Source organism: Oxyura jamaicensis, chromosome 4 (assembly GCF_011077185.1).
Source record: "Oxyura jamaicensis isolate SHBP4307 breed ruddy duck chromosome 4, BPBGC_Ojam_1.0, whole genome shotgun sequence".
Lineage (NCBI taxonomy): Eukaryota > Metazoa > Chordata > Aves > Anseriformes > Anatidae > Oxyura > Oxyura jamaicensis.
Window position 1 is genome coordinate 46,023,779 of NC_048896.1, and position 17,535 is coordinate 46,041,313.

Here is a 17,535-nt window from a genome sequence, read left to right on the forward strand (position 1 = left end):
GAGAATTTCTGCCACCCACAAAAAGTCTCTGTGAAATGAAAAAAGCAAGTTTGCTGAAATAAATCCTGCATGAGGCTTACTCAAACTGCTTGCATGCTAAGAACGTGGCCTCTGTTCTGTGTGTGTAGCTAGGACCATGCCAGCACTCACAGCAGATGCTGTGCGTTCGTTTTGATACAGGGAGGCAGGCTCCAGGAGCACAAGGGAAATGCTCTGCTGGGGTGCAGGAGAGCAGGTGGGGCTTTGCTGACCTGGCTGAGGGCTGGCTCTCTGGGATGCTAACTCCAGAGGCTGAGTGAGATGATGCGGCTCTCGACGTACAGCCTCTGGAAGCATGACAAAGGCATGCTATAAATCTGAACATGTCGATGAAGAAATGGTTTAACTTGCATCTCCTTAAAAAGAAATACTGATGGGAAAGAAAATAAGCTCTATCAATGACTGTGTAGCAATGGGGTCTTCAAAGAGGACAGGATCTGGGTTTCATGCTCCTTTATTTCCTAAAGGGTCTGCTGAGACTGAAGAGTTAAAATGTGAGTGGAAAATAAGCTCTTCTTGCTCAGTTAGGAGCTGCAGAACTGGCTACAAAAAAAAGGAAAAAAAAGAAGAAGAATAACGAAATCATTGCCTGAAAAAAGTTTTGCCAACTGCATTGGAGAATGGTCTTAAACCAAAACAAAACAATTCTAGGGTTAAAAAAAAAACCTCTACATGTTATAGGTTATTTCTTAGAAAAGAAAAAGGAACAGCAAGGAACGGGCTTCTAGTTTCCTTCCTGGGAGCTTTGAAAATCCATTACTTTCTCTTTTTGCTCCCATGGAGCATCTCTGAGACGCAACCCCAGGCATTTGAAAAGACAAAAAGGTCCATTTTGCAGTTTTGGAGGAGCATTGCTTCAACTTCCCTTTTTAGCTGGTGTGAAATCCCAGGCTGTTAGGGCCAGTAAGTGAAACTTACAACAAAGATTTTACTTTTCTCTTGGTTGGTGCTGAAGCACTTGTACCTTTTGCTTCAGTCTGAATAATTTATCCCGTGGTAGAGTCTGAAAATGCCTGGCCACGTGTGGTGCCAGTGTATGAAAGCTTGGGGTACAGGGCCTTGCCTGATGCTGTGCTTTTCTTCCCTCTGCTCAGTTCTTCTGCTTCTGGGGACTGGGTGTGCTGTGAAGAAATACCAAGGGTCCCCCTTACTGCTTGTATGGCTTCTCTAAGAAACTGCTTAGCCTTGCAGTAGACAAGTGAGTCAACAGGGCAATAAACTCTTGCAACAAGCGAGGAATAATCTAGCATTCCTTCCTTGCTTAGGTTTTACTGAGGCAAACTTCAGCAATCTCACTGCTAGAGCACAAAATGGAGTAAGGATCGCAAGTTTTGGACCCAATACATGTTTTATAAACACTATATCTAGCCTTGACAAATACATTAGATTATAAAGTTGTGACCTACTTTTTATCAGCATGTTGTTAATACATGTCTGCTGCTTAAGGAGAATGGGAGTGAGAGGATATGTTACCGTCTGCAGGCTTTCTGACTGTAAAAGCAGGTAGGTAACTTTATGAAATACTGAGCAAGGGCCCACGTGTAGGGTTGGCTAAGGGGAGCAGGCGTAAGTGCAGAAAAATTCCTGTAAGTTTTTACTAATTGCTGTTCTGAAAAATAAAAAGCCCAACCTCCAACAAAAACACCCGACTAACCCCTGCAATCTGAACTCGAAGGCTAGTTTCCCTGCTGTGAACTTGTATGCTTTTAGTACACCTCTCAGCACTTACCAACACAGCTGCAAGATGGGAAGTCATACTGGGTTTTGGCAGGTGTGTCCAATAAATTTTTTACAGGAGTATCCAGTAACTTGGAAGGTGAGTCTAAAAAATTATTGAGAACAGTTCCAGCTGTTCTTTTGGTCGGGGTTTTCTCAGCAGACGAGTTTGCTTGCTGTTCTGAGATCGGGGTCTGAGTGTCAAATTCTGCAGCACAGGTGTTTCTCGATAGGATGGTAATAGGGCCTGCTGTTTCAACCTTCACATGTTTAGGTGATTTGACAGTAAAAGTCTTGTGATCAAACAGTGATTTGACCTGTATCTGTTTTAGCTGCTGTTCCATTGTCTCAATGATGCTCTTTTGCTGCATGTTCTCGCAGCTGAAGTGCTGATTCTCTTGTTTAATTGTTTTTTTCCACATTTTGTTTTCTAGCTGTCCAGTTGACGGACGCATGCAGACGTTAGACTTTGTGCCAGCCTCAATTTTGATAGGCTTGCGTGCTGTGCTGGGGCCGAGCTCGGGTTTGGGATGCTGGTACGCCTGTTGCTCCTGTTTTTGTAAGAGATGCCACCTTAGGGCAGCGTGCTTTTGAAAATCCTTCTGGGTTTGGGTCTGCAGATGACAGCCTCTCTGCTCTGGGGCGTGCGGGGGAGTTTGCTGGCTGTGTGGTAAGTACCGCTGGGGCATCTGCGGGGCTTGGTGGCTGGGGAGCTCTTGACTCAGGCTGCCCCCGTAGCCTTGTGTCTGCTGGAGCGGCAGCTGTATCACTGAAGCTTGTTGTGTCTGTTGCTCTTGTTCTTGAAAACAGTGATTCGCATCTTGCTTGGGGGGAAAGTTGTTTGAAAAATACTGCACGTGCATTTTCTTGGCCCCGAAGCGTTTGACATTCACGGCATTTTCCTTCTCAGAAATCAAGTGCACGTTGTTTGGGCAGGGATGCTGCAGACCGGCGTTTGTTTTCTGACTGTAGAGGGGAGCCTTGTTGTTCATGTTCTGTACCTGCTCTAGCCCCAGCTGAGGGCTGTGCAGCGGGAAGGCAGCCGGTTTTATGTACTTATTCCCAGTTTGAAAACACTCATCTGCTTTAAGCTGGCTGAAGGATGCCCTGTCTAGCTGCTGCTCCAGGGTGCTTTGGGAATGGGAGATGGCTTGGGGCGGTTCTTTACTTCTCATTTGCAGAGCCTGTTGCTGGTTGGGGGTTAGCTGCGGACTGCAGGGCAGCTGGGTCTGCTGTGCCTGCTTTTGGAGCATCTGTTGCAAAATTTGTGAATGCAAGAATTGCTCGCTTTCCCCTGGCGGGGGATTCAAGTGCTGCTGTTTCAGCGGGGCCCCTAGGGTCGGTTCGGCTGGTTGTTCAGGTCTTTGCTGGAAATGGAGCTGCTGCGCAGGGTGCTGCTGCACTTGGGACTTGAGGGGGGGATCCATCTTGGTGAGCTGGGGCTGCGGCGAGTGTTTTTGGAACAGCAGCTGGGGGTCAGCTGGGGGATGCGGCTGCAGCTGGGAGGTCTCGCTTTTGTACAGCGGGGGAATTTGTTCCTGTTGCATTATCTTCTGGCTCTGGGGCTGTCCCGACGGCCCCTTTAATGCATCAGGACTTCCAGGATACTGCTTTGTATAGGCTGTTTCGGGTGTGTTTGCCTGGAACTGAAGAATTGATCGGAGTAACGCTTCACTGGGCTTGTGGGGAGGCTCTCCCTGGCGGAACTGTGAGGAAACCAACTCAATCCAGGCTGGCTTCGAGTAACACTGAGGCTGTTGCACAGACTCTTTTGCTTGGTCCTTTTCTTTGTCAGGAGGAATCTCGGGTTCTCTCTGTCCTGGGAAATGCTGACAGCGTTGTGGCAACTCACCATCACTTCCGCACGCCTGCAGGCTTTGGAGGGGAGGCTCTGGCGGCGGCGGCATTTCTTCTGGGTGCTGCTGAATCAAGGCGGCTGCAGCAGCTCGGGGATTGCTTTCGCTGACATCTTGTTGCGACGTTGGCACCTGCTGCGGAAGTCTTTGCGGAGGGTGAAGTTGCTGCTGGCTGAGGCTGGGACTCTCTGGCACCAGTCCCTGCTGCTGCCCTTCGTTCTCGATCTCTCCAGGAAGAGTTTCCTCGCCGCTGTTGTCATAGGAGTGGCGTCCTTCTCGCACCACACCGGACAGTGCGCTGTTCATTTCTGGAGCAGGAGGAGTGGAGGAATCTTTATGAAACATTGAGTTCTGTTTAAAGAAAGCACCATTATTTTCTGCTTGCTCAGAAAACCTTTCCAGAGCGGTGTTCTGAGCTTGCAGGTTACTGCTGGAACTTAGAGAGAGGTCTTGGTTGGGAACCTGCCCTACACTTCCACGAACAGTACTGTTTCCTACAGATAACTGGTGTGTATCATAGCCTGGAATCTGTTGCTGTAGCTCTAGTTCTGGTTTCTGAAGCGAACAGCTACCTGGCAATACAGGTGGTTTACTGGAGTCTTCTGCACTGTAGACCTCAGTAACCACTACAGCTGGCACTTGAGGCAGCTCAGAGTTTGAGGTCTGTGGGGAAGTGATCTGCCCTGAGGTATGGGATGAATGCGTTGTCTCATAGGACAACTCATTAGTAGCCTGACTGGTAATGGCATTGATATGAGATGTGTTCTTCTGCATTGCTATGGAAACATGTTCTGGATAATATTGAGACAGTGTTTTCTCCAGGAGTTCACCATGCATGCTTTCCATGGAAGAGGCAGAAACTGTAGCACCATTAGGCATTGGCACCGCCTTGTTCTTAAGTAGTAAGACAATGTCCCTGTTGTGGCAATGAACGTTTTCCCGCTCCTGCTCATTCTGAATCAGGAGGTCATGAGGGTTTTCAGAACCACCACTGTTGTATCTTGTAGACGGTATCAACTCTGAGGCTTCATTTTCTTGTCCTGTAAAGCTCTCAGCTTTCTTCTCACTGTAACAGTTGGAGACGCTTGGTTTTTCATAGTTATCATCTGGCTCAGCTTTTTCTCCGTTCACCTCTTTGTCTTGTTTCACTTTCTTGCTCTGGTGAAGTCCATACAGAGAGGGCTCACTAAAAGTGCGTTTAATCCCACCATTTTGCATATATTTGGAGCATACTTTCATTTCTTGTAAAAGGTCAGGGCTAACGCGGTGGTTCGGATTTCCCTTCACGTGGGGCGCTCCGTAGTTGCTTTTAATGAATAGCCGCTTGTGGTCTCCATTTACTTCGACTTCAGGCCTCTCTGTCGCCGGACTTCCATTCTGTAGCTTCACTGCAGAAGGCTCTGCCTGGCACACGGGAGAAGATTGCGGTATTAGAAATGGACTCAATCTATTGCCGTCAACATGGTTGGTTCTGTCCTGTTCCATCTGGCCTGCTCCGGGGCCATCCACAAGGCTACCCTCTGAACGTATCTGCGAGAGAGAAGAAACGGGAGAGAACTAAGTCAGGTCTAGTTTCACTCAACAGACAGCAGATTACTGATTCCTGCACCCACCGTCCCGACCGGTTGCTACACGCAACAGCAGCTAGCGGGAGCACCTGAGGGGAGGGAGGCTCACTGCTCTGTTGGATTTGGCAGCTCCATGCATCCCCCTTATTGCAGGTTTATTCTTCAGGATGAAAAGAGTGTGAAAATACAGACCCGTTCCTTACCCCCACTGAACACACAAACAGCTGTTTTGCCAAAAAGAGCTCTCATAATGGTGGAAAAAATACTCTCTGCTTTTGAATGATTTGCATAGGCTTCCTTGTCACTGCTTTTTCTCCTTAGTAAGGCAGAAAGTCATGCAGAAACCCTGGTTCCCAGACTCGGTGCTAATCCTGTTATTTGATTAAGTGTGCCAAACCCTTTTTGTGTGACTTGAAGGATTATTGCCACCAAGCTTGCCAATTAGAGGGGAAAACCTCCTTTTTTCAGTCTTCAGCTGTCTGACAAGGTCTTTTAAAACTGGCATTCCAAAAGCCCACGTAAGTGGCACAATCCACACATGAGACAAAGCGTCGCATGATTGCCATCCGTAGGAATTCTTACACTTCAACAACATCTTGATAATGTTGATAGAAACAAATTAAGAGATTTCAGAAAGGTTTGATGGAAATGGTATTTTTTCAGGTATTGATATTCTTTTAAATTTAGACTATAGACATCAGGTGTGGCTTAAACTCTGCATTAGGGTTTTGAACTGAGCTTCAAAGCTCCTTCTTTGTTTGGAGATGAAGTCCTATTTTCTTCTTTAACCTTTATATTTTATTTATAAAAATATTTTTTTCTTTAGCTAAAAGTACCGACAACGCGCAGTGAACAAATTCCATATAGCAACAATCTAATTCTGTTCTCATGGATCTTCCCAAGATCCTGGTTAACGGAGATAATTCATAGAAAATTTACAATTCACAGAAAATTCACAATCTTGGTTAACATAAAGCCATTGTTTGACTCTGCTTGTAATTTATTCTTTGTTGGCTTTATGGTTCTCAAACAGTTGTGAATGACAGAAGACAGACTGGCAGAGGGTCTTCCAGATGTGAGATCACACAGAAAATTTGGACTCATGCACGTCTTTGCCCTGCAGGCTTTATTTTTAGTTTGTGTAAATGTGAATTCGAAGGCTTCCCCGTTACCAGGCTGTGCCTGGCTGGACTGCAGAGTCAGCACCAGCACTGCACGTGGCGGCCGTTGCCACTACACAGGAGTAACTGCTACACTGGAAAACTTCTATCATCACAGTTGCTCTGCTTATGTATGTATCCTACATTAATCTTATAAAAAAATGAAAAAAGATGCTAAGGAACATCTAATTCCTACAGTTTTCAGTGCAGTATTCCTTTACTCAACTCAGCAATACGATTCTAAAATGCTTTTTAAGGTAATATCAATGCCTGAGATTCATTACTTCTGGCAGAAGCACATCTGCTTACACCTCTAATTTTGGTATCAGGACAATTCAAACATAAATTTTGACTGGCAAGCACCTACATGACAACTTGGATTCACTTCATCCTTATCCCAAACTAGGTCTTAGATTTACTTTTGACCTCCTGGAGTTCTTTACTTTCTGTAATGAATTTATCTTTTGTGTGACGGAAGTAGAGAAGTTCTCTCTGCAAATATCAGGACTTAAAGAGATTTTGAAGTGAAAGCAAAGAATATGGCAATGGAAAAGAACATTTGTCCATCTTCTCTATGTTCTTGGCAAGGTAAGGCAAGCTTCTTCCCTTCTACATATATTTTGGTATATTTCCCAAGCTAGCTTTAAAGCACCCCAAGAGATGAGCCTTTGTAGCTTTCCCAGAGACTGTATTCCACTCTAGAGAGAAAGCAGCATGAGAAGGATTCCTCTGATGTGTCATTCTAGGCTGGGCGGCAGAATTATGCTCCGAGAGTGTCTCAAAAAATAAGATGTCAGCCTAATTTGAAAACCATTCTTTGCCTTCACACCTTTCATTCCTAGAAACTGCAGCTGAACCACAGCTCAGACATGAGTGTGTAGGCTGCTCTATTTCACAAGTAAGAAATGAAATAAAAGGAACCGTAGTAATTAACACTGTGCTGTCAAACTGCTTCTAAAATATTTATTTCTTCAAAAACAAACAATAAAAATTAGTCTGTGGTTGAGCCATGAGAAACTTCCTTCAGCCCTCAACGTCTGTCTTTTTTGTCGTGTTCTGATGTACTAGATGGGTTACAGCTTAATTCCACCTAAGAGTTCCCAGATGATCTTTCTTCTTGGCTTCTTACAAATAGGTAAAACCACCTTTTTTGTTTAGAAGCGGCAGCTGTCTGACTTGGTTAAAGTTAGCGTACCCCTTGAAGGAATGCATCTGGGCTTCAGAAGAGAGTCTTAGGCTCACACTGCCCTTAAAAACCACAAGGTTATTTTCACTGCGTGGCAAGGATTATTATTCACAGTATTCTCAAAAACCTCATGGTGTGAGTCAACCGATTCCCCTGAGTTCTGATCAACCCCGGTGTAAAAGGCGTTGGTCTTAGGCATTGCAGAGGGCAGTCACTCAGTTCTTCAAAATACTAAGTTAGTTCATTGATTAAAAGTGCCAGATCTACGTTCTTTAAAGTGCAACTGGGGTTGTGGTGACTTTACATTACATTTGGCCTCTCTATCTACGCTCTGTTATTCGCAATCCTCTTGAGTTGCTTCTTAGCACAAGTGTAGCTCAAGCAATCACGGTGCTTATTTGTAATTTAAAACTGGCAAAAGGCAAGTGGCAGCCGTGCCTTTATTACTGGTTTTAACTAGGGCACTGTGAAGATATTCTTGATGCTACTACTCAGCAGACCTGGCTGGGCCTTAAGAGGTCTCTGCATTTGTACAAAGTCTTTGCACTTCATCATTGTCGTGGGGTGATAAGTCTGTCCCTCAGAGTAGATCTGCCTTTCCCTAAGTTAGCAGTTAGGCATTTTTCTCTTTCCCATAGCTGTATTTTATTCAGACCATTTAGTAGCTCTACATGTTCTTCCTCAGCTATAATTCATTAGAAATTCAAGTCACATCAGCAGCATCTGTGAAACAATTACTGCATCTAGGACTGACTCTGCAGTCTAATCCATCATAATTATGACTGGCCTCTTTGAAGATGCCACGATGCGTGACTTAAATATAGCACATTACTGTGCAAATGGATCAGCATCTCATTCCACCAATATGCATTCAGGTTATAATTCAGTCCACCGCTGTTTGACTTTCGCAAATATAAGCCATGTATGTACATCTATTTCTCCCCACATATGGGGCACAAATTGGAAACCGAGCACTGAAAGAGACTTGGAGATTTTTTAGGTTTATGGGTGAGTTTGGCATATTCCTGCCACCTCTAACAATACAGGAAAACGGAAAGGCTGTGGAGGGCACCGTTATGTGTGTGGCAAGCAGTCCTATGGCAACACAAGTACTTTTAGCTATGGTTTGTTGTTGTTTGTTTGCTTTCCCCATGGAAAATCTTTCTTTAATTTAAGCCAGTTCTAGAGATTCATACCTCATTTTGTACAGCACCCCTACCTCGGGACTTTGTGAGTGCAAAGCGGCTCGGATGAAGGACTGGACAAACACCTGCTGCAGGGGAGCACAATCTTTTCAAAACTGGGCAAGAAACCCCACAGAAAAAGTAGGTAGGGGAATGCTGCGTTAGAGTACTCATGGCCCTGAAAGGACTGAAGGTGGGATGTCTGACGGGTGGCTCCCCCTTCTAGGGTTAGCTGGGTTGGAAGTACACCTCCTCAGAGGCTTTTCTGCCCTGCAGAACTGCACCTCTTCTCTCCTCAGAAGCTCATGCCTTGGCAAAGAGGTCTAAAGGCTGAACTGCTGTCCTTCCTAAGGACGCTCATACACGGCATTGTCAGAAAGCTCCATTTGCAGACAAATATTGCAAGTCTCAAGTTTTAACTCTAAGGTCTCTCTGAGGAGCAGTCTGTAACGCAGAGCTCTGTACTGACGCCTGCCGAGCAGTACTGAATCCCACCGTAACAGACCAAGTGCAATTCATCAGAGCACAGGCGATTCACTGTAAGAACGTCAGCACTAAAATTGAAATCTTCTGGACTTACTCACAGAATACACGTGATATTGTTTCTGGTTAACTCAGAGTCAGTGTTCTCTTTTTAATTCTGGAAGATGTGTAATCAGTTACGATGCTCAGCACCAGGGTTTACAGCTGTGTGGTTATCGTGGCATGTCATTTTTCTCTGGTCTATTTTAATAAATTCTATTTCAGCTGTGCCTTGGGTTAACACCTGTAGGCAAGAAGCTTTCTCCTTTAGTCACTGGGAGAAAAAAAAAAAAAAGTCACTACAGAGAAAAGATGTTAACTTGGATAACATATCAAAGCTTCTTATTAGTGAAACATTTTCATTATTGTTGGGATAAAATGTTGCACACGTGGAAACCGTTGCACAGTTTAAGCATTTTGCATGTGTTTAGCACTGGAGGTGCTCTGCGCTTACCCACTGAGAAACAAAGCAAGCTTCCCCATGGAGACCAGTGGGAGGGGCAGGAATATGCCTGCCCACACTCTGGGTGGTTTGTCCTTTGAGGACAGCTTCTTCCCAAGCCAGGATTGCTGGTAGGTTGTAATAAATACAGTGCCATCCAACCCCAAATCCCACATTGGCCTGAAAGAAGTTTCCTATAGTGGAAGTGGAAGGGTATGGCAGTGAGGACTGCAGACTGCCTCACATGATGCCTTCGCTGAAGGTTCCTGTGGCAGCTGCTCTGTTGTTCGAAGCAGAGCTATCCTACAAAATAGAGATTGTTTTCATGCTAAAGGTGAATTGAGGCTCTGAACCCCACAACATACCTGAAGGATTTGCTCTCTTACCCACCAGCATCACTGCTGCCCCACTGCAAGTGCGGTGGGTGAGGAAAATGCAGTGCAAGTGCATTGCAGATTTGAAGGAGGGCCCCAGAAAGACAAGGACACTCTGTTGTTAGCTGGGCTCTGGGGCTTACAATGGGGTCCTTCTGTACTGCATTCAGCTGTCTCTTCATTTGGATAGTATATTTATTCAGTGTGTTAGAAATGGAAAAAAAAAGAAAAAGAAAAGAAACTGCATAAAGATGCAGTGCATCCTCTGTCACTTGAAGTCCTTAAGAAACATTTTTTTTTCATAAAATGAATATATATCTTGTTTTCTTACTGTGGCTTTAAATAGCAGTTATGGGGTTAATGTAGAAACTACTGGATGAGGCTCTGTGACTGTATTCTGCAGGAGGTCATGTTACATGAATGTAATTGTCTTCTCTGGTATTTAGATCTATGAATAATCTGTGTCAAATAGGAGAGGAAATGTGGGATGGTTAAAATTTGTTACCTCATTTATCCTTAATTTACAGGGAAAACGGTGACTAGTGAGTATAGGTATAAGCAGACATAAGGGAGTGAAGGGCATGGGATTTGTGAAATATGAGGATTAATAATTCATTAAACGTTATCCAAGCTAGAAGCCTCATAATTCATGCATTTTTAAACCAACTAGTGCTCGCCCCCCCTTCAATTTATTGACAGCACTGCTTGCATTTCAGTGATGCAATGATCTAATCGCAAAAGCACTTGAATCAGTTGATTTTTGACCTTAAAGCAGAGAGCAAGGGGGTAAAGCTGAGCTGATCTGCCCAGTGGTTTCCCCTTGCTACATTGTATAACCATCAACAAGACCGGGTCCTGCAGAAAGCCTACACAGGCATGAATAACTGCACTACCTGACAGTTGCATAAAATCAAGGAGAGTGACAATTAAATGCTTCTACAGGATGGGTGGAAAAAACCAATTATGCGAAGGGAATGAATTCAGGAATACGAAATGTGAGTAAATAGGAATTATAATGTCACCTCACAAGCTCTGCAGTTCCTGTTTTTTCTCACTTACACTTATATGACCCAGGCTTTGCACCTAACTGTACCGTGCAGCACTTGTAAGAGAAGAACCCAGCTCTCCCAGTCACTCATCATGCCGCCCCAGTAGCACCAGACTGGAAATGCTTCTGGAAAGCTCCATCTGCAGAAGCAGGCTGGATTTAAGTGATAAAAGATCTTCCTGCTGCAATAACCAGAATGTTCAAGACACGGTTAGCACCTGCTCTTGTTCTGGCTGGTTGTGAGCTCGTTTCTGTGGCTGAGTTGAAGTTTGTTGGATCCGGGTGGTTTATACCGACAAGCCATCGCACATAGCTGTAATGCTGCCCCATCACCCTGTTTGGTGTAACCATGGGTGTTGGCATGCCAATGTACTCTAAGACCAGTATTGCTCAATTTCTTGAGCACCACTTTGACTGTTTTGCACCTTTCTCAAAGCCAGGGCAGCTGACCTAAAACACCTTTTTGCCTTTGCTATTTGCAAGAGCCACTGCACTTGGTAATTGTAGTAGAGAAAATGTGGGGGTGGGAGCTGGAGCCCCAAAAGCTGGGGATGCTCCAATAGGCATGCTCTGAGAGATGTTTCTATGCCTGGGCAAAGCCAGAAATGTTTCTTTTGTGTGCCTGCCTGTGAAGTCTGTACCAGCAAAATGGTTTCAAATTGCAAGCCAAGCAGGGCATCACCGTGGCAATTCACCAACAACTGTGGATTCAACATCAGGAAAAATGCTGGAGGAGAAAAGCAAAACTAAGCCACTGTTTTTCTGCATTTCAGCCAGCTACGTTAGGTTTAGGCTTATCAAGTAAAGGCTGGCAAGGTGGAATGGGCAGCATTATCTGGTGCGTAAGTACCGAATCAATACTCAGACCGGTTTATTCCTTGAAAAATGGTGGAATTCAAGGGGTGATTTCCTCTTGGGTACTTCAGCTAACCCATGTGTCAAATGGTAATGATGAGATTGGTGGCTGATTAAAATCAGCTATCTGAAAGCAATAGCTAGCTGCTAGCATTCTGGCTGAGCTCTGTAGTGCTGCGTGCCTCTTTGGGAGCATGAAAGCTTGCCAGAATAAGCAAGCGTTGGTGGCTGAACCTTTCTTCAAGACACACTTGATGTTATCAACCTGCCATTTAGGGAAGGTTACCAAGAGGTCAGTGTCATCATTATCTTTCAGTTTCTGTGATCTTTGTCCATCTGGCTTCAGACCTGGATATAGCACGGATTTCTTGGGTTGATCACTTCCTGACACCAGTCGAAGGTCGGTTATCCGTGATGATTTCATCACAGCTGCCGGCAGAGTTGAGCAATTCATGATTTAAGAGTGCATCCTCCTTGGGAGCTAGAAGCAACGGGTGAGATTCTCTTGCCTCTCTTCAGCCCTTACTATAAAGAAGTAAGGGCCCAAAGGAAGAGCCACTGGCAGACTTTAAGACTTGCTAAAAGATTTCAGCATTTCATCGTGTTGGGTCAGTAATATTAGAAAACGGGGGGACAAAAATGGTCCTGTTTGGCATTTGGATGGAAGAAAAGTAACAGAAGAGAATGAAGTGCTGTGGGCAGCAGTGTCCTCAGAAAGTCTGTTTCCACAGCTCTCTTTTCTATTATCCTTTGAACTTCAAATAGGAAATCATGTTGGGTCTCCCAGTTCTGCCGAAACCAGAATTTTGGATGAGGTGCAGTTATCTTAACATTTCTTCTCCAAAAGGCCAAACCAAGAGGAGAGAGGGGCTGGGGAGAACACAACTGTCCCAAGTGCCAATTACTGCGAGGATCGCTCTGACTGATGCCCCCAGCTGACAAAGCATAGCTTTCATCCCCTCTGCTGGCCTCACTTACGGTATTAAACCCCTATAGACACTCCTCCTCTGCTTTTTTTCCATACCTCCGCCACACCTAGGCCGGGACGCTGTAGTAAAACTTGATTTTCAGCTGTGATTCCTGCCCGTCGAGAAACAACAGGAGTCTCCCGCGCCAGGCAGCGCGCTGCAGCCTGCCCGAGGGGCAGGTGCCGGGGATCCCCCAGGGGCGGCGAGCTGCGAGGTGCCCACCTGCAAGATGCTGCCTGCCTGGTCTGGGGGATTTTACTTCCAGGTGGCAAAGATGGAGGAGTTGAGCCAAAACAAGGGTTTGGAAAGAGCTTGCGCTGTTTTAACCATTGCATGATTTGACTTAAAAAGGGGTTTTCATGCCCGCTTGTGACTTTTTTTTCTTTCTTTCTATTTGTGCCTTGTGTGACTTAAAAACCAATAGCTTGTAAAGAAATGGAGAAAGTAGGTTTGTGAGGGGCCTGAGGAGATGACCCAACCTGTTTTCAAAGGTCTCTGTTGATGAAGGTTGCATGATAACCCACAGTTACAAGCAGTGCTTCATTAACCTTACTTATTAGAAAGTTTCTACCATTCAAAACAAACCTAGATCACCTCTTCCTGTCTACCACTGACTTGCAGATCCGTGTTTTCTTCTGTGCCATGTTTTTTTTCCACTGTATAACTGAAGACTTACAAATGCTCCCCTCTTAGACAGAGTAAACAAGCCAGTCTGTGACATCCGATCTCCTTGCCGGGTGGGTCTCTGTCCACACCATTTGTTCCCAGACCAGATGCACCGAGGTCACAAAGCAAATGTGAGGGTCTGCTCCTCAGAGAGCTCATGCATACACCACGTTTTGCTGGATTTTCCCTGGGTTAAGACATCTGATATACAAGCAGCTATGATATGTGCCTGTAAAATGCTCTAAATCCTGTGTGAATTACTTTGCTCTCCCCCAGTACTTAAAGTCACAGTTTTATTCCCTCAGTTTGAGAGGGACGGTGTAAATCACATTGAAATCAACAGAACCAACTCACTACTTGGAGCAGGACTTTACAGTGGAGGCTGTTCCCTTAAACACTTCCCTCAAAGCCTCTGACTTCAATATGTTTAAGTCTGCAAACTACTGGCACAGACATCTCTTCTGACTTCCACTGTTGCTGAGGCACCACAGAAGATAAGAATCTAATGCATTTTTAGAGATCTATTAGAAGATGCTCCCTGGAGCTACAGTTGCCATTCAGCTTCGTTCTGCGTTTGTGTGTGGTCTCCAGAAGAAGTTTTAATGTGGGTTATTGCAATCTACATGCAACAATGGCGTGGATTATCGTACTGAAATCTACATCTGAGAAAATAGTTACAGTTGCCTCTCCAGATGTACAGGAGATGAAAGACAAGGTGTTTTTGATGACCAGAGCCAGCTGACAACCCAAGAGCAGTGGAAGATCTAACCTTGATAAAAGCACAGCTTTGGGAGAGAAACGTGGGAGTTGGCGCTGCCTCGCCACGGCCCTGAGCGAGCAAAATGCGCAGCACGGATACTGCTGCCGTCCCCTTCGCTTTTAGGTTGGAGGTTTTAGGTTCACTTTTAGTAGATGTGGGGCTAAATTTTCTTTTTGAATACTCGACATACTAGTTGGAAAAGAACTTGGGCATCAACCAATCTTAGATAAAACAGCCCGGGGCCCAAACAAATTGAAAGTCAAGAGACACCCACTTCGCATCATGCCAGTAGTTATCAAGGAGATACAGCCTAGCCTCTTAAGGTTGACTCGAAAATCAGATTTTCTGTAGTTACTTTCCTGGCGACAGTAATTCCACCCACACTTCCCCATCCTTCTAATTTTATCTTTTTATTATTTTACAAGAAAATTTAGTTTTTTCTTTACAAGAACACGGTTAATCCTGATCTGGGAATCAAACTACAGGCTGAAATTTGTTCTTCCACAAAACTGAGGCAATTTTACAGCTTCTTCTTATCCTGTTACATTCTTGCTTCCAAATAACTTGTATTATACCTACAGCTGTTTCACATTCAAAAATAAATGGACAGTATGGGGGTAACTTTGCATGTTTTGTGACAAGGAGCGTTTAGTTAGCTCCTAGAGAAGAAGGCTCATCGCGGGGAGGCTTGTAGCATTTGCCTTTCTGAGGAATCTCCCTTCAGTGTTCCAGAAACTGGAAACCAGAAACAAGTTGAGATTTCACGAGCAGGATCCCTATTTAAAAATACAGTCCTAACATGAAGGCTTCTCACTTCTACCACATGACAGGACTGGATAAAAATTTGGGATTACTGTGCCGAGAAAGGCTTGGAATCCCAGAATGAGCTGCCGTTCCTAGTTTCCTTTAATTTCCAATAATGCAAAGCACATTGTTTCTCCCATTTAAATTTTCCTCTTTATGGCAAGATGCAACATGAAGAGACAGAGAATTCACTGCCGCCAAGCTGAAAAAGTGGGGAAAAAAACGGCAGATTGAGTTTTAAGTCTCGTTAAGACTTTTAAACACCCGCAGCTGACACTTGGAAGAGTGGTATTTGAACAGTCCTAAAGGGAACTTCAACACTCCTCTCTCTGTCATTCCTTTTCAAATATTTTCAAAGCTTTGAAAACAGTCGGTTGTTCTTCATTCTGGCAACTCGCCACCACCGACTGCCGGCTCAAATCAGTTCACAGTCTCCTGAGGTATCCAGTAGCCCGAGTGGGCTTGAGAGAGTTTGAAACTCTAATGAAAGACCTTTGATATTTGGGGATATTAAGCGACGTAGAGGGACGGCTAAGTTAAAGGAAGCGTTGTCAGTTCCTGCAAAGCCTGCCTCATGTAGCCAGTCGTGAGATAGCGCTTCACCAAGTGGTGGTTGTCCGTCCGTAGCGCAGGCATGCTTTTGGAGCACAGAGCAGCAGCGTGCACAGAGCCTGCCGCTGTACAGTACGCGCCCGACTTCATTTAGAGAGCTGGGAAGTACATACAAATCTGAGATATTGGACGACTGTGAATGAAACTCATTAATCATAGCTGGGACTTGTTTCAGCTTAGGTAAGCATCATTGCTACAGCCAGTGACAATTATAGGAGCATTTTAATGGCCTCTCCTCGCTCTTCTTTGGAAGGGCAGCAGGTGAGCTCGCCTCCAAAGGGTCGGGTGCCTGGTTTGGGGATTTGAATATGCACCTCTGTGAGGAGGACCTGACCCCACAATCTCACACCTGGGAAGATCGTGTTAAGTGTTTGCCAGCTCGGTCCTTCAGCCAGATGTCTAACAAGCACGGTGGTCTTGGGCTGTCAGGAGTGCAGGTGAAGGGACGAATGCCTTGCAGTGCGCTGGTCATGTTCCTGTGGGTTTGCTTGTGCCCTTGCACGTGAAGTGTGATTGCAGCTGACAACAGAAACCTTTGCTCCTTCCTCCACCCCCTCCCCAAAACCTGTAGGGGAGAGGACAGGGCTGGGCGCAAAGCCAGGAAGGTAGAGCTGTGCGTTAAGCTTTGCTGTACTCAACTGGTTTTGTTCAGAAGAAAACACAACGCAATGTGTGTTCGGTGGTAATGCTTCTGTACAGCCTTTGGGGGAATAAGCAGCTGCTTTTCCTCTAAAAATCAGAAAGTGGGGTGAGGGAAAGAGACAGCAGTCGGGATACTAAGAGTCTAATTCAGGTGTCAGAGCTAGCGTGCATGCCACATGTAGGACATGTAATGTTTGCTTTGACAACCTGAGGGTCAGCCAGGTTGATTATGAGAAAACAAGCTAGTTCTTCTGCTGTGGGAAGGGTGGGGAACGATGATAAATGACAGTTTGTCTGCTCATTACGCTCCCCAGCAAACAACCCCTCCTAACAGCCTCATCTAGCTCGCAAGAGCTTGCGTGTAATTGATGTATAGTATATCAGAAGCGTGCTTCAACTCCCCAAACCAAAATGATTTTAAAAGTTTATGGTAGGTATTGATGATTAAGCAAATGTTCTGGAAAGTTAGTTGCACCTAAAATTAGAACTAAAAATGAGATTGGGGGTGTGGGGGTATTATGACAGGTGACTCAGGACGCTGGGTACTGCAACGTGAAATATTTGTTGGCTTTTTTGCCTCCCTACCCTCGTACACCGCAATATACCCCGGCAGCATAAAGTCTTAGCCTTAGCTTTGCTGGCTTCATTGAAAATATTCAATGTCTCAAAAACAGCTGCTACTACTTAATGATCTTTGGGTAACTAGGGCTGATTTCTTTTGTTATGCTCTCTGAAGATTAAATTTTGCTCCGGACTCCATTGCCTGAAGGAGGCTATTGTAAAACAAGATATTCAGAAACCAGCAAAAAGATGTTAAAGCTAAGCCAGAAAACCAAAACACTTTAACTCGAGCAGTGCTGCTGCTGCCAGTGAGTTGAAGAAAAGATGCCGAGATTCCGCTAAAAGCAGTGTTGCTTTATAACAAGCTGCGCAGCCTTGCAAAAGAATAACATCTGCATGGTAGAATAAGAGACTCCTCTTTGATGTTGGGTTTTAAAATCCGATTTGATCAACCCAGCATCAGGCAAGTAACTAGATGCTGGTACACATCGCTATTGCTTGGGATGGTGGAAGGGAAATGCAAAGCTGGAGGATTTGCGGTCCCTTTACAAGAGACCCGTTGCGGAGAGCCT

At 45.0% G+C, this 17,535-nt stretch overlaps 1 protein-coding gene across 2 annotated transcripts in view; it reads right to left on the reverse strand.

Annotated features, from left to right (window-relative positions):
• TET2 (tet methylcytosine dioxygenase 2) overlaps nucleotides 1–17,535 on the reverse strand; it is a 72,866-nt gene that overhangs the window by 19,151 nt on the left and 36,180 nt on the right. For both annotated transcript variants that reach the window (XM_035325540.1, XM_035325541.1), the window contains exon 2: nucleotides 1,769–5,141. In XM_035325540.1, coding sequence (XP_035181431.1) covers nucleotides 1,769–5,096 — 3,328 coding nt within the window. In that variant the 5' untranslated portion in view covers nucleotides 5,097–5,141. The remainder of the gene's footprint in view (nucleotides 1–1,768; nucleotides 5,142–17,535) is intronic.